This window comes from Dreissena polymorpha, chromosome 2, assembly GCF_020536995.1.
Source record: "Dreissena polymorpha isolate Duluth1 chromosome 2, UMN_Dpol_1.0, whole genome shotgun sequence".
Classification (NCBI taxonomy): Eukaryota; Metazoa; Mollusca; class Bivalvia; order Myida; family Dreissenidae; genus Dreissena; species Dreissena polymorpha.
In genome coordinates, this window is record NC_068356.1 from 111962984 (window position 1) to 111987544 (window position 24561).

Genomic DNA, 24561 nt, shown 5'->3' on the forward strand with positions numbered 1-24561 from the left:
TAACCCCCCGGGGCAGGGTCAAATTTGACCCCAGGGACATAATATGAACAAACTTGGTAGAGGACTATAAGATGTCACTATATAGCAAATTTGGTAGCCCTAGGCCAATTGGTTATTGACAAGAAGATTTTTAAAGTTTGCACAAAATAGGCCTTATATAAGCAAATTTTCAATTTTTTAACCCCCCGGGGCAGGGTCAAATTTAACCCCAGGGGCATAATTTGAACAAACTTGGTAGTGGACTATAAGATGTCACTACATGGCAAATTTGGTAGCCCTAGACCCAATGGTTATGGACAAGAAGATTGTTAAAGTTTGCAGAAAATAGGCCTTACATAAGCAAATTTTCAATTTTTTAACCCCCCGGGGCAGGGTCAAATTTGACCCCAGGGGCATAATTTGAACAAACTTGGTAGAGGACAATGAGATGTCACTACATACCAAATTTGGTAGCCCTATGCCATACGGTTATGGACAAGAAGATTTTTAAAGTTTGCACAAAATAGGCCTTATATAAGCAAATTTTAAATGTTTTGTCCCCCGGGGCAGGGTCAAATTTAACCCCAGGGGCATAATTTGAACAAACTTGGTAGAGGACTATAAGATGTCACTACATAGCAAATTTGGTAGCCCTAGGCCCAATGGTTACGGACAAGAAGATTTTTAAAGTTTGCACAAAATAGGCCTTATATAAGCAAATTTTCAATTTTTTGACCCTCCGGGACAGGGTCAAATTTGACCCCAGGGGCATAATTTGAACAAACTTGGTAGAGGACTATAAGATGTCACTACATACCAAATTTGGTAGCCCTTGGCCCAATGGTTATGGACAAGAAGATTTTTAAAGTTTGCACAAAATAGGCCTTATATAAGCAAATTTTCAATTTTTTGACCCCCCCCGGGGCAGGGTCAAATTTGACCCCAGGGGCATAATTTGAACAAACTTGGTAGAGGACTATAAGATGTCAATACATACCTAATTTGGTAGCCCTAGGCCTAATGGTTATGGACAAGAAGATTTTTAAAGTTTGCACAAAATAGGCCTTATATAAGCAAATTTTTTGAATCCCCGGGGCAGGGTCAAATTTGACCCCAGGGGCATAATTTGAACAAATTTGAAAGAGGTTCACCACAGGAACATTCCTAAGAAATTTCATCAGATTTGGACCAGTAGTTTAGGAGAAGATGTTTAAAGAAAAAGTTTACGCACGCACGCACGCACGGACGCACACACGACGGACACAGGACCATGACATAAGCCCCGCTGGCCTTTGGCCAGTGGAGCTAAAAACTACTGGATTGAAAGATTCGCAAACCAAGATTGTCTACCGCCAGACCGAACGCCATTAGCAATCCATTATAGACTACTATCTTTGGCGGAATATTGTTTATCCGGTAAAACAGCTAGTGTGCAAACACATTTACATGATTCTGTGAACATGTTTAAATAAATTTCCCCATGTATACATCATCGTTTGTTATAAACGATCGGCTCTGTTGGTATATCTAAGAGAATTCACAAGGATCAATTTTGATCCTATTTATCAATCTTACCGTTTAGGTTTAAGTAACGAGGGAACGTCGAAGTGTTTTACTAAAAGGTGATTAACGTCGATCAATCAGCCAAGAAGTGTGTAAACATAAAATTAGGGCTGTGAATCGAAACCCAGTCAAGTTATTATCTGTATATTCTTTGCAATGTGTTTAAAACCTATTGCTTGATATTTGTTTCATCTTAATTATCATGGTGTGATGTGATTTTTTCTACATATTCCATACTTACTAAAGTAGCAGCAACCATCACGTACAGACAATTACGTTGGTCAAAATTCATTGTCCGCATTTACTGGAGTCATAATTTCCCGCATCTGTCAACCTGTGTCTTATTTGTTTTTGTTGTTGTTGTTTTCTATTTGGTACCCAAAGAAAAATGGCATTACATTTGTTTCTCTCAAATTGAAACATCCCGTCCAAAAATAATTTTGAAACAATTAATTTAAAAAGATCTTGTAAATACTATCTCTGAAAATCTTTTTGTTTAATAGGTAAACACGCCTAGCTAATGCTATTCTTTCAAAATTAGCGTACAGATAGCGTTGACCAGCATCATACCCTGTATTATGTAAATTTAAACGAAAATAAACAAATATGCATCAGACTGAAAATTGAATGCGTATTCCGGTCATTTATTTTTTTCATTTAAATTCGTTGCAGGTCAACCGCAGCACACACAACAAAAATTCTGAAGGTGTGGTTGATTGCAAAAATAAATTGAAAATAAATGATGGACAAAGTTAAATGTTTTCTTTTCGATCGATTCAGTACTTTGAGGAATTCTTTCAACCACAGATACTGATGCAAATCAGCTGCCATTTATAGCATCAAGCCTCGATAAAAAAAATACAAATTCTTTACAAACGCATAAGCGAAGTAATTTAACCGCCGTTTTTTTGTTTATCTTCCAAGTTTTCTAGCCGCTGTTTAAGATTGCTCTTCTTCCAATTATCCGAATCCCTCGACGACGTCTTGAGGTATTCCAAGAACCGGAAGTCGTCATGGTCGCCAATTGTCTCTTCCATGCCTTGACTAAATACGGCCACTTTCCTCACGCGCCTAATTGTCTCTATCGTTTGAAAATTGGCCAATGACACGCTGATGCCATATATACTTTCAAACACTGGTTTCATGTGGTACAGGAGATGAAGTTGATTGGGCCGAACCTGGAATAACAAGGGCTGTTTGTAAAACGTGCATGCCCCCCCATATGGGCTGTCAGTTGTAGTGGCAGCCATAGTGTGAATACGGTTTTGTCACTGTGACCTTGACCTTTGACCTAGTGACCTGAAAATCAATAGGGGTCATCTGCCAGTGGTGATCAATGTACCTATGAAGTTTTATGATCCTAGGCTTAATTATTCTTGAGTTATCATCAGGAAACCATTTTACTGTTTTGAGTCACTGTGACCTTGACCTTTGACATAGTGACCTGAAAATTAATAGGGGTCATCTGCCAGTCATGATCAATGTACCTATGAAGTTTTATGATCCTAGGCGTAAGCATTCTTGAGTTATCATTCGGAAACCATTTTACTGTTTCGAGTCACTGTGACCTTGACCTTTGACCTAGTGACCTGAAAATCAATAGGGGTCATCTGCCAGTCATGATCAATGTACCTATGAAGTTGTATGATCTTAGGCGTAAGCATTCTTGAGTTATTATCCGGAAAACATTTTACTGTTTGGAGTCACTGTGACCTTGACAGTCCACCTTATGACCTGAAAATCAATAGGGGTCATCTGCCAGTCATGATCAATCTACCTGTGAAGTTTCATGATCCTAGGCCTAAGCATTCTTGAGTTATCATCTGGAAACCATTTTACTATTTCGAACCACTGTGACCTTGACCTTTGACCTAGTGACCTGAAAATCAATAGGGGTCATCTGCCAGTCATAATCAATGTACCTATGAAGTTTCACGATCCTAGGCCTAAGCGTTCTTGAGTTATCATCGGGAAACCATCTGGTGGATGGACGGACCGACCGACAGACCGACATGAGCAAACCAATATACCCCCTCTTCTTCGAAGGGGGGAATAAAATGATGACTTCTGCATAGAAGCAACGTGCGTTTTCACAAATCTTTTTCTGAAATATAATCCGTAGTTGTATCTAATCGTTGGAACTGAATTGGACATGATATTGCATACACAAAACAGTTAATTCAATGTTTCAAGAGTGAGTGAAATTCAATGGAGTTAATTTTAAATATATGTAAAGTTAATTGCAAAATGTAACGGGTAAAATCTAAACAGTGATTTATTTACCAAACGTGTATTATAGTTCTTAAAATGTCGCAAACTTGAGAATAAAAATTACTCTATAATCGGCGGAGAAACAAACGGACTAATGCTTATACAAGTGAAAGTCCCCTTGCATATAAAATGAACACCAACACATACAACCAAACAGTAAAAAATTCCAGAAAACAAACTAATACAGCTCTAGTTCAGAGTTTTAACCGCTATTAGAAAGACGATGTTATAAAAACAAAATCGTATCCTTCTAATGGAACCAACAGTGCACAAAATCGCTACCTGCATCATGTCGAAAGCATAACCGACATCCCTGGTGAAACTTTCGTTCAGTAGAGGCATGTTTGTCATCTTGCCACTAAAGTGGGTCAGCAGCGTGTATTTGGCATTCATCGCTTTACCGACTTGAATGGCCTCGGTCACAGTGCTGAATATGTGGAATATCTTATTTATGAGCCTTGTTTTGTGAAACATTTGCTTTATAGATATGCGTTAAGCGTCGTCCGAGATTAGCCTCTGCAGTCTGCATAGGCTATTCAGCAACGACACTTTCTGCCATTATGGAATTCATCATTTAAAGGACGTCTCTTCTTAGTGAAATTTCAGTTAAGGCGGAAATTTTTCCATATGTTTAGCCTGTGCGTACTGAACAGGCTAATCTTCGGCAATACTTTACACACACCTTTTAAACCCATTTTTCCCTCATGCAGCTCATATTATAAAGTTAAAGATACCCTATTGTCTAAAGAATTGTTATTAAGGTTTGAATGGGTAAGGCAGGAAAGGGTGACACAAAATCAAGATCAACCAAAATAACTATGCTCATCATACGATACAATTTTTTCTATGCGTAGTTCGCAAAAAATGTGGTAAATAAGTTATGCCCTTGTGATTATTAGTTCAAATAAGACTATTGTAGACTGCTTAAAAAGCTTGTCCGCTGAAATGCGTCATATAAGGGTTAATGATGTTAACGGCGACCAGACACAATCCACTCAATGTTAAACATGCTAAAAGCTTTTGCAATCTATATAATATCACTACGGCAGGCATTGCATTCTTTGAGAGGACAAATCATTTATTCCATTTAATGTAGACCTTAAATTCAAAACTATATTTTATCTTTTAATAAAAGCAGGAAGTCTAACGCCGGTGGAGCCGTATGATTCATAAGAGTCACCAGACATCATGTGGGAATACTGCATTACCTATGACAGTTGTGTCTCGCTAATTCCTGCTCGGCCGGAAGGTTTGTGGCTTCGTGTATCAATATATCACAGTCTTTCCCTGCAATATTCCACCAGACGTGGTTGCATAAATGAAATTTAATAATAAGCATACATGGTTCCCTGCAATGAAATTATGGAATCAGACAACAGTTTAAATAAGGAAGTAAGACATCCATGACAATATTCATGATTTTATATTACCTCCGCTACGTTTTTACGATTAGTTTTATTTAAATATCCATGCGGATGATGGATAGGCGGATGGACGGACATAGTAGTCACTAAATGCCTTCCGAATTACTATAGATTAATAGAAGTTGTAACTCAAATACTCATACTTCCAACTTTTATTATCAAATATTGGTTGTCTGATTTCAATTTCGGTGTAGGCCGTCTCATGCTTTTTCATTTTATATCACAATAAATGCTCACGAAATACTGACGATAATTGTATCCAAAGGATAATTCATTTTGTCTGTTTAAAAAACAAACAGTTGCACAGCACATATTCCAAAACGTAAACATACATTTAAAACAAATATGCTTGTTATTAGTAATTAACTTCATGACAAAATCAAAATTTCTACTACAAAATGACACTAACCATATTTATTGAAGCCACCATGATAAAGCGGAGTCGTATCTCCTGAATAGACCAGTTTCCACCCATCATTATGCACTAAGATGAGGCCGCTAGAGTAGTTAGTGTGATTGACTTCTACGGTTATGTACTGAAATAGTAACAGGGGTGGAGTCACGTAAATTACGCCAACATGCTCAATCAGGAGACCGCTCAAGTTTTTAGTGTGATGGACTGCTACAAACATATACTGATATAGTAACAGAGGTGGAGCTATATAGATCTGTCAACATGCGCTATTACGAGTCTGCAACAGTTTTAAGTGTGATAGACTGCTACGCAAATGCATTGTTGCGCTGAAATTGTAATAGCGATGGAGTTTTGTAGAGAGATTGATATGCGTGATTACGAGGCGTCTTGAGTTTTAAGTGTGAGAGACTTCTACAGACATGCAGTTAAAAATAAAAAGAGGTGGGAGACATGTAGAGAAGTCGGTATGCTTAATTACTAGGCCACTTAGTTTTTAGAGTTACTGACTTCTACGGAAAATCCATTGAACAAGTAGCAGGAATTAATTACGTAGAGCTATGGAAATGTTTCATGACAAGGCCGCTGGAGTTGTTAGCGTTAAAGACTGCTCCGGATATGTACTGAAATACTAACAAGGGCGTATTAATGTATGCCATATTGACAAAGTATTACGAGGCAGCTAGAAATCTTAGTGTGATGGAATTCAACAAACATGCATTGATAGAGAATACTATGTTAGTGTCAGTGTACAAAAAATTATACGAAGAGTTGAAGAAAGGTTAATACAAGCTGAGCAAGCCTTTTTAGTTTTGTTTGCTTCCATGACCAGTTGAAAATCTGGAAGCGACATTCACTACTGGTATACATTTATTCATCGCCATCCTGGTTTGTCATTTTAAAAACAATTAATGTAAGCAGGCAACGCTTTGTAGATAGTAATTCTTTGCTCAACTAATCAAGGAACAACCTAATTATCCAAGAAATTACCCTTTGAATCCTACATAATTTTCCATCGATAAGTAAAACAGCAATGGGCCACACTTATAAGATTTAACACTTTTTGAGTCACTGGCATTGTTCTGAATCCGTAAATTGTTTTAAAAACACTAAATTAAAATTATTTTGCATTTTCGAGTCATTCTACGCTGTTAAAAAAATGTTTAATGCAAATCTTACTGTCTTCATTCAAGCCATGCATTACACAAATTTTAATCACTTTTTTTTTTACCAGAATCCAACCTTACAAACAAACACGTCATGTTTAAAAGTAAATGCGTTTCAGAATGCCCAGATACTTGAGTCATTGGACAGAATGATTATGCAATCCAGTGACGTAATATCAGCAGGCAACTGTGTGAAGTTTGGCGATTTGTTCGCCATTCAGTTAAAAAAATGGAATACAAGAGGGCCATGGAGGCCCTGCTCGATCACCTGAGTAGTATAAATGTTTAGTAAGAGTTGTTAACGTTGTTTGTGAAAAGAAATAGTTTGCTGTTTTGGCAGATACATAATTATATTCATCATAAGTAGTTGTGTGTTATTGTGTGTATTTGTTGTTTGAAATATACGTTACCTATTGCGACAAAGCTATATTTTAAACTAGAGTGTTAACAAGGTTTTACTAAAGCAATATAAGAAAAAATGCCTCGTCCCCAGGCGGCCATACTTTTCAACGGACCAGAACTATTTTCGAACTCCGCCTAGATATCACAAAATTTTGACAAAGTTTTTATGAAGATTGAACTAACAATGTGCCTTCTAGAGTGTTAACAAGATTTTACAATAGCCATCTAATGAACAAATGTCCCGCCTCTTGGCGGCCATGTTTTTCAACAGACCTAAACCCTTTTCGAACTATGACATATTCCCAAAATAAACGCTTTGATAGAAATTATGAGCATTTTTCGAAACCTAAACGCGGACCCTAAGTTCAAGGTCAATTTCTAAGGTGTCAAAATTTGTGTGCGTATGGAAAGGCCTTGTCCATATACACATGCATACCAAATATGAATGTTACATCTAAAGCGACATAGAAGTTATGAGCATTTTTCGAAACCTAAAGGCAAAGTGTGACGGACAGACAGACTGACAGACGGACAGTGTGATCACTATATGCCCTCCTTCAGGGGCATAAAAAGAGACTTTTAAAATGTTAACTTGGTTTTACTTGAGTCACATAAGGAAAACTGCCCCGCTCCCTGGCAGGTTTATTAATAGACCAGAATCATTTTCTTATTCAGTCAATATATCATTAGAACTAACGTTCATGAAAATTTGACTATACATAAGACTTCTAGAGAGATACAAAGGTTTAACTATAATAGCTATATAAGGAATACTGCCCCACCCTTTGCTGTCATGTTGACTATACATAAGACTTCTAGAGAGATACAAAGGTTTTACTATAATAGCTATATAAGGAATACTGCCCCACCCTTTGCTAGAGAGATACAAAGGTTTAACTATAAAAGCTATATAAGGAATACTGCCCCACCCTTAGCTGTCATGTTTTAGCAAACCAGAACCATCTTTGAACCCATACAGAGATCATAAGAACTTATGTTCTCACAAAGTTTCATAAAGATTGGCAAATAAATGTGACTGCTAGTGTTTATCAAGGTTCAACTCAAGCCATATAAGAAAAAAGGCCACACCCTTTGGCAGCCATTTTTTTCAACAAACCGGAAAACATTTCCGAACTCATCCGAGATATAATTGGGACATATGATCTGATAGTTTCATGAAGATTGGACAATAAATATTGCCTCTATACAAAGTAAATGTTGACGACAGGCGACCCTCAACAGAAAAAAGGCAATCACAAAAGCTCAGGTGAGCTAATTACGCTGTATTAATCACTTATGATTATTATTCTCATGCGGTACATTTATTGGAACGTAATCATTCAGTGTATGCATACATTGAAATTAAAGAACAAATGAAAGGGAATGATGATACATTTTAAGAGTTAAATAGTCCTTAATGCTTTACTCCATTTAGTAGTGGTCCTTGAAGTAGACTGTTAGGCATGTAAACCAAAAGTTTACACGACAGCCAGAGTTTTCTTTTATAAATTCATTAAGATTTAGAACAAGAGTGCCAAACTGTCACAAGATACGCCCGTTTTAAGGCTTTGGACAACTTGATAACTTTACCATGACCCATATTTGAACTTGACCTACATATCATCTAGACACAGCTTCTGACCAAAGTTGGTGAAGATCTGATAAAAACTACTTCAATTAGAGAGAGGACACCATGCTAAATGCTTGAAATGCACTAAGTGACCTCGTGACCTAGTTTTTAACCTGGCATGACCCATATTTGAACTTGACCTACATGTAGATATTGTCTAGACACAACTTCTGACCAAATTTGGTGAAGATCAAATGAAAACTACTTTAATTAGAGAGCGGACACCATGCTAAATACTTGAAATGGTTTAAGTGACCCTGTGACCTAGTTTTTTACTCGGCATGACCCATATTCGAACTTGACCTATATATTGTCTAGATACAACTTCTGACTAAGTTTGGTGAAGATCGGATGTAAACTACTTCAATTAGAGAGCGGACACCATGCTAAATGCTTGAAATGCACTAAGTGACCCTGTGACCTAGTTTTTGACCCGGCATGACCCATATTCAAACTTGACCTAGATATTGTCTAGATACAACTTCTAATCAAGTTTGGTGAAGATCGGATAAAAACTATTTGAATTAGAGAGCGGAAACTGCTGTGGACGCCGCCCGCCCGCCGCCAAGGTGAAACTATAATACGTCCCGTTTTTTTTTAAACGGGCATATAATAAAAATAGTAACAGAGGTTGTGTCACGTCGACATAATGTGGCGTACAGTATTTAGCGTTGTGCATTTGTGATTTAATATGAACAAGATACAACATATATGTATTAACAGACCGAACACCGACCAAATTCGACAGAATATTAACAACATAAGCTAAAATAGTACCAGTCGATGTAATATGTGTAATGGACTGCGTAAGAGTGAGTGGGCGCGACACATGCTCAAATAGTATCCAGGGAAGTGTAATGAGAGATGTGTTATAAAACTTACAAAGGATATGCATGAAGGCAACAATGACACAGCATTTTACGGACAATCAACAAACAAGCGTGTGTTATTATAGCAGGAGGAATGTAATAGAATATGAACAAAATACGTGGAAAAGGATGCATCAGGTGTGCCTGGATGTGTAAAATAGTGTTTCATGACAAACAAAGGATAGTGTCGTGTAGTGTTCACTGGGGACCACAAGCATTAAAGTTTATCCTACAGCTAAATTATATTACATAATGATACCCGCGGTGTCATGTAAACTTGTGCTTAACATTCCTAAAAGCCTTTACACTGCTACTGCATCTACATAGCGGACTACCTTTTAAGCCTTTCACTTTCGATTAAAGGTCAAATTCAGTTTATACTTGTATAAGATTCAACTCGTTTTAATATATAAACATCCTCATTTATTTGTTTATTAAGTTACATATAATGCATTTTATGAATACACACACCAATGTACCACATACGAAGAATAGACGTAAGTTATTAATCAAATAAAACATTTCTATTGCGTTTTTAACAGAATGCAAATCAAATCGCAAAACTGCACACACTTGCATGCTGACATTTCATCAATGGATTGCATCATTCAATAAGTTCAAGGACGCGAGTGTCTGGGCACTTTGAAACAAAGATGTATTAAAATAGTATATATTTGCGTGTTTATGATGCATTATTACATTAAAATGTGAATACAAGTATTGGAGTATATGACTCGAATGAAACCGATGAAATTGCATTGTAGGTTTCTTAATAATGTAAAATGCACTCGAATAACGCGATGTTTTTTAAGAACGTTTAATCTTATAATTGTGGTGTATGGTTCTTTTACTTTTCAACAGAAATAGACGTAGAATTGGGTGATGGAGGTTTCGTCACAATGCAGTTTCGTCACACTGATATTATGAAGGAGGGCAGTGGAGGTTTCGTCACACTGATATATTGTATAGAATAAAATAATATTGCAATTGAATATGATGTTGTTAATAAATATATTGGGATATATGCTTCTTTATGTTATTTTTTAGCGTTATTGAGTTGAGTTTTGTAACAAATGATGGTTTTAATTGTATATATTATTTAAATGATTTATGTTTGACTTAGGTTAAACAGCGTACTGTTTGTTATAATGAAGCGTATTTATTTTAGTAATTGTACTACCAGCTAAAACTGTAAAATTTTGTCAGTGTTATTTTATATTTAAATAGAAATATATTCACATGTAACAGGCAATAGTTAATGTATTATGATTTTAATAAATATGCTTTAAAAAGTAACTTTTTTTGTCTCTTACTATTGATTTTATCAGAAAAATTAAACACTCGCATTACACTTTGCATATTATCCTTTTTTCTACCATAATATCAACTTTTTCTGTGCGCGTAATATATGAATAAAACACATATTTTTGGAGCACATGAAAACACGTCCACACCCTATCGACTACCAATCTACGATTATAAGATATTTCAATTATTGATTACTTGATAGTGCAAACATATTAATTAGTGCATCGCAAACAATCAATTAGCGACACACGCCTTTAATTGGCAATTAAAGAAGTTGGCTTAAATTGGCAGCGTGGATTATACAAACTGTGTGTATTTATACATATAGAGTAAATAGCGTCTGTTAAACAAGAGTATATAGTAGGGGAGTTGTTTCATTGCAACAACAAAATCCAATCATGGCTTCAGAATATACATGCATACTCTGCGAACGGAACGTGAATGACGATGATCGCGCAATATCGTGTAGTCAATGCGAAAAAAGGCAACACCTGTCTTGTGACACTGGTATCAGTCTAAGACAGTATCGCAAAATGATGAAAGGGTGCTTTAGTAGAATGGAAATGTCGCGAATGCAGCCGACCAGCAGAAGTCGTACCGGAGGTAAAAATGGAAACAGCCGACATGGCAGAGGAGTTTTTTTTTGTTTCAGCCGCGTGGCAGGCGATACGGCAATTGTACCCAAGAGCGACCGTTTAGGGCTGCGTGTTCCACTGGAACCAACGTGTGTACAGGAAGGTGGTAAATGAGGGTCTCGCAACAGCTTATGCGGCAAATGACGACAAGTTCCTCTTCTTGAGGAAACTCATGTCCTTGCCGTATCTACCGAGCGAACACATCATTCCTGCCTTCGAACAGATGATGCTACAGGCTGAAGAGGTACTAATAATAATTATTAGTTACCTCATAATTATTTATGGTATACGCATTAATTCATTGGTCTTCTATTGTTAATAACATTATCTATTATAAAAAATACAATAATTTAAATGTACTGTACGCATATGTCATAAATTTTGCTTATTCCAGGTTGGCGGTCCTCTTCTTAATGTCGTCAATTACGTTAAGCGCACGTGGATCCGGGGATCCATGTGGAAGCCGGAGAACTGGAGCGTCTATAGACAAACAGTTTGGACTAACAACGATGTTGAAGGTATGCTTTTATTCAAAGAACAATTGATGTTATTCTTATACGTAACGTAATAAACAACATTGTTTATAGCATTTTTATTTCGCTTAACATAATTAACAATATTGTTCATAAACTTTGCTCATTATTTCAGGCTGGCATCGAAGAATCAATACGCGAGCCGGGCGTGCTGACTTCTGGATTCTACATGCTTTTTTGATTAAATCTTTATGTTTTATATGCAAATATTTATGCTTGGTGTAATATTGTTTGGAAATAAATGTATGTGGTGCGTAAAGGTAAGTATATTATTGTACCGTTTATTGAGTATATTTGTATTTGATTATGTTTTATATGCAAATATTTATTTTTGGTGTAATATTGCTTGCAAATAAATGTGTGTTGTGTAAAGGTAAGTATATATATTATACCGTTTATTGGGTAGATTTGTATTTGATTGTATCTTAATGTTCTATATGCAAACATTTTTTTGGTGTAATATTGCTTGCAAATAAATGTATGTGTTGTGTAAAGGTAAGTATATTATTTATACCGTTTATAAAGTAGATTTTTATGTTAATGTATTGTGTAATATGGTGTTGTATTTGAATAAATGTTTTTTGTGAATCATTATCAACATTGTAACATGTTATTTAATTGCATGTGTATACTAACTAAACACTTCAATTTATCGAATTTAACAGAAAAGAAAAACAAGAGGGCCATGATGGCCCTGAATCGCTCACCTGACTAACCTTGCTTCATGAACTTAAATTTTATTAGACCCATATACAATCCCAAGCCAAATTTCATTAATTAATACATTCTGACAAAATTTCATTAAGACGTTATGAAAACTGTGACCTCTTTCATCTACACAAGGTTTTACTAGAATTTGCCCGGTGACCTAATTTTTGACCCCAGATGACCCATATACGATCCAAAATAAGATATTATCAAGATAAACATTCTGACCATATTTCATTAAGATCATATGAAAACTATGACCTCTATTGTCTTCACAAAGTTTTTCTATGATTTGACCTAGTTTTTGACCCCAGATGACCCTAATACAATCCCAACCCAGATTTCATCAAGATTAATATTCTGGCCAAATTTCATAAAGATTTAATGAAAACTGTGACCTCTACTGTCTACAAAAGTAGTTTTTTTAAATCTGACCTAGTTTTTGACCCTAGATGACCCAAAGTCAATCCCAATCCAGATTTTAACAAGACAAACATTCTGACTATATTTCAATAAAATCTGATGAAAACTGTGACCTCTATAGTCTACACAAGGTTTTTCTATTATTTGACCTAGTGCCTAGTTGCTGACCCCAGATGACCCAAATACAATCCAAACAGGGCTCCTCTTGCCCAAAAATTTATGTGGCCAACATTTTAGCCAAATGGAATTTTGTGTAGCCAAATTTTAGAAACTGTAGCCAAAGTTTTAGCAAAGCATTTGCAGGGGTCAAAGTTGGATATTTAGAAAATCCTGAACTTAAAGCTGGGGGCCAGGGGGCCGCAGGGCCCTCGGTGGGTCCAGGGGACAAGGGGGCCAGAGGCCCCCAGAAGCTCCTTGATTCGACACATTTAAAGGGTGCCTGTACCTGTTCTGGTGATTCTATTTTCTTAAAAAAACAACATACACATATATTTAAAAATCTTCATGTATTTGATAAAGAACACAAAGTTAGTCAAAAGGCAATTCATTCACATGCACCCTCTGTCTGGCATGGACTCGACTGCAGGTGTTGCTTTTGAAGAACCAGATAAAACCTGTAACAGTGGTTACAAATTATATTTTTCACACATACTTTAAAAAAGTCAATAATACATGTTTAATTAATGCAGAATCAAATGTCACCATTTATATTCACAGAATCATGCTGCCAGAAGCCTCCACATACACCTAAGAAAATTGGGTATGGTGGCTTCTGCTAAACAGTTAAAATTGAAAATTTCAGCATGGGTTCCCCTAGTTTTTATCCCAATAGTTGTTTGAATGCTAAATAATTGTATCCTGGTGTGACCCAAATTTGACGATGAAACGGTTACATGAAGCAATATTTAGCAAATAATTGAAGAAATAATGAATGTTAATAGCACAAAATAATAATTTTAAACTCGGCTGTATTACTTTGAAATGATTCCAAGACAATAATCATCCATTTAATCGATAAAAATAGAACATCGTCGAATTAAGGTGTCGGCGAAATTGGATTACGGTAGGTTGCCCATATTTGTTTTACAAAAAGTAAAAAAAAAACATTTCTTGCTGCTGGGCTCATATGTTGGGGACAATAAAACATTTTATTAAACTAAAAAAGACCTGTCCCAGTCAGCAAAAATGACGTATTTGATCGTATTTTCAATTACTGTTAAGTCTTTTCCTGATTTATGCTTTATTCAAAGGTCAAAATGTTTTAAAAGCTCACAATCAATGAATCATACGTTATTAATAAAAAAAAATTGGCAAATTTGCTAGATCTATCTTGCCGATTTTTGATGCAAAACAACCTAAACAGTAAACTTTAGCAACAGAAAATACGACCAAAGTCGGGGTGTTAGTTTAAAAAAATAAAAACCCTACCTGGTTGGTCTTGATGGTTCTTATATTCTTTATGTGATAAGGGACCTCTGCGTAGAGACGCAATGCCTTCTTCCCTTAAGACTGATAATTCAGGGTTTTCTTACAAACTTCTCAAACCGCTTTTCCACAAAGCTTCCACTTTTCTCAACCAGTTCACTACCCGCCCGTAGACTACAGCGGGGAATGGCCACCCATTATAAACTGTACGCTGAAGTTTCTTTAGCTACCAACAGGCAAGTATCTCGTTGCCATTTTTTTCAACTTAGGTCTAAACACAGCTTCCCATTCGGCATCAAATACGCAAAAAGTACTCAAATTGATTTAAATCGGCAGCAATATTTAATCTTTAATCAAATGTAATTGTTTATTTAATCCTCTACGATGTACGATTTGTTTACGATTTGTTTTCACATCAGTAATTTGTCTCGATGACCGGTGTTAATGCTGACTGCGTATGAATTTTTCAGGTCAATAACACGGCGATGTATTGACGCACAGTCTACAGCTGAAAGCGGTTAATATCTGGGACGGCATGTCAGGAAAAAAATCAATACCGGTAATTCGCATTGTTCATTAATTAAGCAACGATTAATAACACTTATCCTTTATGGATCTTCATGAAAGAAAAACCATAATAAAGAAAATTTTATTCTCTTTAATCTGATATATAAACAAGTTTGGAAAGAATTGGATGAAAAATTTGGACTTGATTGCATAAACACCATTTTCTCAATTCAAGGGGAGGTAATTCTGTACTTCATGGACCAATAATGCTCATTTTTTGTAGGGTTCGTGTCCTCATTGATATAAAGACACTGTGCAAATTTGGAAAGGATCGGACCAAAATGTGGAAGATTTTTGAAAGTTTTCACAAAATAGGCAAAAACGAATAAACATGCAAAGTTCAACAAGCTCCTGCGGCGAATCAAATTTCTTTGAACAACTTTTTCAGGGGAGCCTTCAAAGGTCATCCCTGTGAAATTTTTTGAAAATCTGATGAGCGGTTTCTGACGAGAAGATTTTTTAAGGTTTTTACCATATATGGTCATGGCGGCCATCTTGGTTATGTGATCAAATTTTTTTTAACAATTCTTTTGTCCCATGACCTAGGGATGCTCCACATGAAATTTAGTTGAAATTGGCTCAATGGTTTAGTAGAAGAAGATGTTTACAAATTGTTTACAGACAGACAGACGGACGGACGCCGGACGCTGAGTGATCACAATAGCTCACCCCGAGCTATCGCTCAGGTGAGCTAAAAACATGTTTATTGATAACAGAAGAAAGGTGTCAATCAAAGGTGCTAAAGTTTCCCGGTATTGTTCACACCTATATATTACCATTGTGACGAACCCTCTACCCGTTTTCTACAGTAAATTCAGTGTGACGAAACTGCAGTGTGACGAAACCTCCGTAAACCGAATTTAAAGCGCAATTTCTTTTATTAATAGATTGTTCCTTTGTGACTTGATCAAAGAATGTATATCAACACATAATTGCCTGCTTACTTCAACGGTTTTTAAATCGAAAAGGAAGATAGCGATGAACCAATGTTGTGTGTGTGTGTTGCGTGCAGATTTTCAACGCATCATAGAAGCAAACCTAGACGAAAAATAACATGGTGATTTTTATCCATACACAAAAATCTGGTAAGAAGAGCATTAGATAATAGAGGTTCGACTTTTATATACCAGTAAGTAATGTGTGTCCAAAGAAGGGTTGTTTATATCCTAGAGTAAACCATATCTACGGGGATAAATACCGCAGCATTCTTAACCTTAACATAATGGTACACATTTTGTAAGTTTAAAACGGCAGCCATCTTTGTTTTTGGTCCTTTGTTTAAGTGAAACAAGAACTTAAGTGTGAATAAATCATTCTGTGTTCAACTTGATCTTGTTACATTTGGAATGATTATTAAATTTGAATCCGGGCAAATCACGATTTTTTGTCTTTTTATTTGTCATTTATTTGTTTATCAAAATGACTATGTTTCATGACCGGAAAAAGTCACACATTATTTTATTATTACTACGCAAGATTCGATTAGGTAAGTTTAATATGTTTTGGCTATTGCTTTTACCAATTTAACGCCATTATTTTGATTTTTCAACAAAGATATTTATTTATAGTGTAGGATAACTAGAGTACTATGTAAGTGTCATTGTGAACTTGAATTTACCCGACTCGTCTCAGAAAGGCTTATACGGCTCGACATGCCTGGATATGTAAACATTTCTTCAACAACTCAGATCAGTTCAAATACACAATGGCACTAACATAGGACACTTTTCTTCCAGCATATTATCTCGAAACAAATTTTTCCAATTTAATGACCTCTCACAAATTCACTGAATAGGGCAACTGTTATGTTTTCAGCGTCTAATTGACAAACAATGCTAATGTTTACCAATTACTTTTGTCCAAGTAAGTGTCACTTACCTTATTCAAATTGAGTGCCTTCTGCACTTTGTCGAGGTTAGTATGCAGCCGCCAGTTTGTATTGTGAACCAGATGTGGCACATAACTGAAGTGGTATTGTTGTAAAGTATTCATACTGAATAAACAGTAACCATTCGAAAGGCTATTGTGAAATGTTTAACAAATTCAGGCTAAGGGACCACTTATTCTTTCTGCACTGGACGAATATCAGGTCATTCGCGATTTTTACAAGAGTTCGGGAATGTCATCCGTTGAAAAGACTAACAAGTATAGTAAACATTGTAGATCTATGAAATAACAATGGTCAGGCCCCTTTTGTCATGTCTTGAGGCTTAAACGTAAGATACCAAATTGGCAAGGAAGCATGTGTAACAATTATTGATAAGTGTAGCGTAATTCGACTCACATGATGTCGGGGGAGTTGTTTTTGTCATGTCTTTTAACTAAAACGTATGACACAAAATTGGCAACTTAAGCATGCATAACAATTACTGATAACTGTTGCGTAATTTAAACTCACATGATGTCGGAGGAGATGTCAATAATCTGACTAGCGAATACTTTGAGCCACTTCTGCAGCTTGTGAGGCACGAGGAAAAACACCTTATCCACACCTCCGGACTTCTGGACTGCCTCTCGGCGGCACTTCATAAGCGTGAATATGCCCTAAACAAATGTGAAAACACTGACACATGTATTTGAAAATTTGTTTCTTGCTTATGAAGTACCCATAAAAGACACTTTCACAATCAACAAAAAAGTGCGATCTGAAAATTTCCAAAAGGATGAAAAGTTACATCTATTTCATTCCAATAGCGCATTATCTGCAAATGAGCATCGTGACATGACCAGTTGAAAATAGCAAAAATTAAAATAAACAAACAGACTGCTTGAAAGTTTGAAATAGTGTCTAACACTCGATTGGTCATTGTCGGCTCGGGTACTACTAAAAAAGGAACCAAGGGTTATCTTAAGTATACTTAAATGTAGTGTGTTTTACTACCAAATCAAATATTTAGTGATGGTTGAGCGAGGTTTTATTGTACATGTAGGTGTTTAGAATTTCTTAGTCCCAAACAGTAGCGGCTCGAGTACAACTTTAATGTACCCTGGGTACTCTTAAGTGTACTAAAATGTAGCGTGTTTTACTACCAAATCAAATACTCCTTGATGGTTACGCGAGGTATTATTGTTGGTGCTTAGAATTTCTTAAGTCACACACAGTAGTTTACCCACAACACTTATTAGTTTAACTGTTTTAATGAATGACACACAGACATACAAGTCGTTAATTATTCAGTGACTTTTAATAATACATTACAAAAGTTCTTCTGGTGAACTTATCCAACAGTGGCAAACCATATGTAAAAATAGAATTAACATTTATACTCTGTATAAACACATTTTACATAATACCCTTGTTTTTTATTTTGTATGTTCACAGTACATTAACTCACGCACAAACAAAACTATATACTAATGACGTTCTAAAATGTTTAACAGTGCAAAAATGGTTTCCACATTAAAAATAAATATTCAACTTTTTTATACAAATTATTTCTATTCATATTTCAAACACTGCCTTGGTTTGAAAATAATTGATTATTTCAATGGTGTGCCTAACTTGCTTTTAGCAAGGTTAGATGATCAAAATCAATCTTTGTGTACATTAATAAGCTTATATGTTCATTATTTAGCACGTATTGAAATAACAACTAAAGTTGAATACCCACACGCATTTCAAATCTATGATGCTGAATGTATACAAATTTTTAAAGTAAAATTCATTTTAATTATTAACAAGATGTGCTTGTCAGAAACACAATGCCCCTTAATGCGCCGCTTTTTTTACCTTTGACATTGAAGATTGACCTTGACCTTTCTCCACTCAAAATGTGCAGCTCCACCAGATATACATGCATGCCAAATATGACGTTGCTGTGTTCAATATTAAAAAAGTTATGAAAATTTACGTTTTTTATATTTTGACCTTGAAGGTTGACCTTGACCTTTCACCACTCAAAATGTGCAACTCCACGAGAGGTAAGTAAGAGATTGATTGGATGAATGAATTTTTGTTTTTTTAATATTTGACATTGAAGGATGACCTTGACCTTTCACTACTCAAAATGTGCAGCTCCATGAGATACACATGCATGCCAAATATAGAGTTGCTGTGTTCAATATTAAACATGAGATGTGTTTGTCAGAAACACAATTACCCCTATTGCGCCGCTTTGAAGCAATAAATTTGACCTTGAACGATGACCTTGACCTTAAGCCGCTCAAAATGTGCAGCTCCATGAGATACACATGCATTTCAAATATCAAGTTGCTATGTTCAATATTCAAAAAGTTATGACCAAACTTTAACGAAGGTTCCAGTTTTAGAAACGAAAAATACAATAATATTTGACCTTTGACCTTGAAGGATGACCTTGACTTTTCACCACTCAAAATGTGCAGCTCTATGTGATACACATGCATGCCAAATGTGAAGTTGCTATCTTCAATATTGTAAAAGTTATAAAACTTTAACCAAGATTAAGTTTTGGGACACACAATACAATGACTGACTGACACAATGACAGACAGACAGACAGGCCAAAAACAATATACCCCCGATCTTTCGATCCTGGGGCATTAAAAGTTTTGATAAAACTTTAACGAAGGTTAAAGTTTTAGGAAAGAAAAATACATTGATATTTGACCTTTGACCTTGAAGGATGATCTTGACCTTGACTTTTTACCACTCAAAATGAGCAGCTCCATGAGATACACATGCATGGTAAATATCAAGTTGGTATGTTCAATATTGCAAAAGTTACCAAACTTTAACCAAGGTTAAAGTTTTGGAAAGAATGACAGACAGAGAAGGACAAAAACAATGTAGCCCCGATCAATCGATCCGGGGGCATAAAAACTTACCTGCTATCTATCTATATTCCTTTCCAAGGGGAATTAACTCATCTGGAAAATTAACTGGGAACCGGCCACCTCATACTGCAATACCAAACTAGATTAAACATAGTGCAATCCAACTCAGGCAAAAACTAGTAACCAGCCCTCAATATTCTTTCAATATATATACGAAAATATTCATCGAATAGCGGGGTAGGAGGTGGGACTTACCGATAGCAGGTAAGTATTTAATAATTAAAATGAATTTTACTTAAAACAAGAGATGTGTTTGTCAGAAACACAATGCCCACTACTGCGCCGCTTTGATACATGTTTTTTACCTTTGACCTTGAAAGATGACCTTGACCTTTCACCACTCAAAATGTGCAGCTCCATGAGATACACATGCATGCCAAAATTCAAGTTGCTATTTGAAGGGACATAGAAGTTATGAGCATTTTTCGAAACCTAAACGCAAAACCTAAACGCAAAGTGTGACGGAGACGGTCCGATCACTATATGCCCTCCTTCGGGGGCATAAAAATGTGTTTTAATGTCATAAATACTGACCTGCTATCTATTATCTGATTTTGTAGCTGCGGAGGGAAGGTTCTTATATATTTTGCCATCACAGTAGAACCCATATACCGGGTTATCAGCTAATGATAACAAAACCCAAACAAGGGTTATCAGCTAATCTTCGTTAGAACGGTATTAATTGTGACTTCTTGGACAGAGTAAGTATGTCAATGTCGTAAAAGACACTACCGTTAGTGAAATCACAACGAGACCAAACATATACAAATTGTATTGTTGGCACTTCAGAGAACGCAGATAAAAAGATGAAAAAGGTGGTCGGATTCCTCCAGAAAACAGCTTGGAGCACGTCAAAAAATGAGGTGTGATCAATATACGCCCACAAAACAGACAGAGCTCTTAATTCATGCAGTCAGATCCTAAAAAGGAATGAATCCTTAGATTAGAGATAAGAGTAAACCTTCCTGTGTCGAGGTCTAACCACGAGAAATAGAAGCCGCAGACACATCTCCCCCCTTCAAGGGAAATGAAGAGTGTCTATTGAGAACCTCAAATGGACTAACACTGCTTATATAGAACTTCAAGCCTCGATTGGCCATATAAGTTTATCCTCATCTTCATGTCTACCAGTTGAAGAAAAACTTGGAAACTTGAAGATTTTTAGAGGCCATATAGAGGAGTTGATATTAAGCCAGGAATCCTGGCTGACACAACAAAGTGAAGACAACATTAGACCCAACTGAAATTTGTTGTAGTCAACAGAAAAAAGCATGAGTTTCACTTATCTGTATGGTAAAAGCTATAATAAGAAGGAAAACCGTATTACAATTATATTGGAACTGTTAATAAACATAATGAAAAGGTTCATAGGAAGCTTATTAATCAACCCAATAACACAAGCCAAATCCTCTTAAGAAGGTAAGGGTTCGAAAAACATAGTGTTGAAGTTTCATAACTTGGATCAGTTCCAAAATAGGTAAGATAGCACAGAGTTGTGATAACTTACAAAAATCAAGTTATACGAAAGCATAATCTGTATCCTTTGATGGAGATAAGAACAAATTTCTTATCATCAAAGAAAAAGATGAGAAAAACCTCTATGCATCTAGCAGAGTGATAAAGGTAATAAATATGCTCTGGAATACCCAGTCAAAAAAGAATTTGCAGAGAACCTCATAGACAGTTCTGATGGAATTATCCTTGCACAAGTAACAAGGATTGAAGCTCTAACAGAAAAAACGTTCTTCTGTAGAGATTACTAAATAATGCCCAGACATGTAGTGGCACATGTTTTGATCAGTATAAAATATGCCTCTCTGACATATGATATTTGACCTGTGAAGAAGTTTCCTGACAAATTTGTCAGGAGACCGAAAAGGTCGTAAAACCATAATCCCATGGTTCACCAAGTAGAGACCATGAACATGTGGCAAAAGCTCACCAAGATATTCCAAATGAATATAATGGATGAAATATAAACGTAAGTATCCAGTTGATGTCAATCGAAAGAATGTATAACAATCGCACACGTTGCTGAATCGATTTCTGTGAAACGTTGCTCAGCATTTACACTGCTTATTCTGCCATTGTGCAAAACACTGCTGCGCATGAAAAAAAATCACATTTATATAAACCAAACGGAAGATTAATCGACAGAAAGAACAGCAAGACAAAATATCCAACAGGCCGTTTATACGACCTGCTATGTGTAGGACGTTGGAGAAAAATTAATGTTCTTGCAAGTAACAAATAAGTTACTGGTTTCCAGATACCAGGAGTGATAATATATTCACCTCTGTGTCTGGATGCAAACCATGACCGATGCGTGTTAATGTGCAGGTGATATTCATTAGAATACTACATATTTGAGAATATTGGGATAAGTGGTTCCAAGTGATTGTTCCCAACCTTCTCTGCTCACATCTGTATAAGATGTAAGGAAGGTTGTGGTAGAAGAAACCATACTCCTGCCAAGATAATCTTCTAGTCTAAACACCACTGATAAGTGGAAAGTAATGACAAAAAGATGGAAATCTGTGTCATTGAATAATCATGAGATGAATTCCAATAGACTTAAAAATAAAACTGAAACAGACATAAGAAAAGACGTCTCAGCAGAAAGACCGATGACTGGACCGGTAAATACCGACCAGTGGCCGCAACCATTAGTCAATGATGGATGGGGGAAGAAATCACAGCAAGCCGAACTTTCCCACTCCCAAGAGACTTGAAATTTGGTAGAACAGGAAAGTTTTGAACACTTTTAAAGTCTATGGCCTATCTACAGTAGTCTCTTTCTTGAACCAATAAAAGGCACCTTTAAAATCCTGGAGAATAAAGGTCCTGAAGTCATCGATAGCAAAATACGGAAATATGAATGAAAGTAGTACCTCTGGAGATGTGGTGGCAGAAAAGGTGAAAACCCTTAGTGTGTTCCACCTTTGCCGGTAGAAGGCTTGGAAGTCTTCAAATCTGCCTTGGGGCCAGAAGTGTTAAAGAAGAAGAACTTTAAGAGGGAAAAGTTGTTCTTTCTAATAAACTTGTCTCCAACAAGGGAATATTGAATATGAAAAGAGAAGATGAGGTCCCTCCAGATCCTTAGCATGTAAGATCTGAGTTCAATAGCTCCCATGTCATCTACAAGACTGTTTCCGCCCTGCGGTCAATCTGGTAGGCAATCCTATGTATCAGCCCTCTCTCTGTTGTCAATTGTCCAACATAGAGTAAATAACTGAGATAGTAGTAGAAACAACTGGCATAGGAAGCGAAAATATCATAATGTCAGAAATCTGACCCGGCAGTTTGGAAACAAATCCAAATTGTTAGTCTGATCAGGTATAGAGGACTAGTAGCTTTTACCGCCATCAAGCGGTTTAGGCTAAGTCATGTCCTAAAGGACTTTCAATGACGATGGAGCAGAAATATTGTTGATTCCAGTAACTTGAAAACATGCACTGTCGTAGGAGCAATAGAAAAGCAGAAGTCGACATGAAATGTCGTCTTGCTAATCCTGCTAGAGTCACGTTGTGTCCCAACTGTTCCGTGACAGTGACTGCAAAGTCTGTAGCCTACAGGTAAAGCGGTTTAAAAATTCATCCTTAGGGTATTGAACATAAAATATAACTCTGATTAATAGAGGACAAATAGTAATGTTCGACCTCAATGTTAAATTCCGAGCCCGCTTCAGCCGAACCATCTGCAAGACCAAAAGTCTGCATGTAGCCGGCTAAGATAGAAGTAGAAATAACAGATAGATGTATTTCATAATCTTCTAATATTAGTGGTTCATATCCAGCACCAAAATGGATTAGTTGGGAAGGAAAATCAACCATAGTCCAAGTCAGTGGAAATGATTTGGAAACCAACGGTCGCCAGTAAAACATCAGTATTGAAAAGCACAAAATGTCATGGAGATTGTTGAATCAATCAAATATTGGAAGCAATAGAATCATAGCCAGGGGTATACAACTAGGTAATGTAGAAGATACCCGTGGGCTTCCAAATATGACCGATGAAAACACAGGGTAATACCGGTGATTGGTAACTGGTGACCGGACCGGTCAATGACCGCTGACCATAGTCAAGTGAACGAATGAATCAGTCCATAATATGACCAATGACGTTACCGGTTAAAGACCGAAATATGGTGGAATCCATATGGTCTGACATCAATGACGAGATCTGTTCGGCAAAGAAGAGCGTGCCAAAAGTCCAATCCGATGGCAATGAAACATAATTAAAGCAGACGAGGAAGAGTCATTTAATGACGAAGAAGAGGAGGAAGAATAGTCCGATGATGATAACGAAGAAGAGGAGTTAAAATAATCCGATGATGATGAACGACTACTTATCTTACCGGTTACCAGTGATAAGACGTTGATCGATGCAGAGCCAAGCTCCGTGGTCAATGTCCTCCGTGACGTACCAGTC

At 36.4% G+C, this 24561-nt stretch overlaps 1 protein-coding gene across 2 annotated transcripts in view; it reads right to left on the reverse strand.

Moving 5' to 3' along the window:
- Positions 1-2170: 2170 nt before the first annotated feature.
- The window catches only part of LOC127868521 (ribonuclease Z, mitochondrial-like), a 59636-nt gene continuing 37245 nt past the window's right edge, over positions 2171-24561 (reverse strand). For both annotated transcript variants that reach the window (XM_052410363.1, XM_052410362.1), the window contains 6 exons: positions 17714-17859; positions 17194-17278; positions 5647-5773; positions 5022-5100; positions 4096-4240; positions 2171-2720 (listed from right to left, as the gene is read on the reverse strand). In XM_052410363.1, coding sequence (XP_052266323.1) covers positions 2436-2720; positions 4096-4240; positions 5022-5100; positions 5647-5773; positions 17194-17278; positions 17714-17859 — 867 coding nt within the window. In that variant the 3' untranslated portion in view covers positions 2171-2435. The remainder of the gene's footprint in view (positions 2721-4095; positions 4241-5021; positions 5101-5646; positions 5774-17193; positions 17279-17713; positions 17860-24561) is intronic.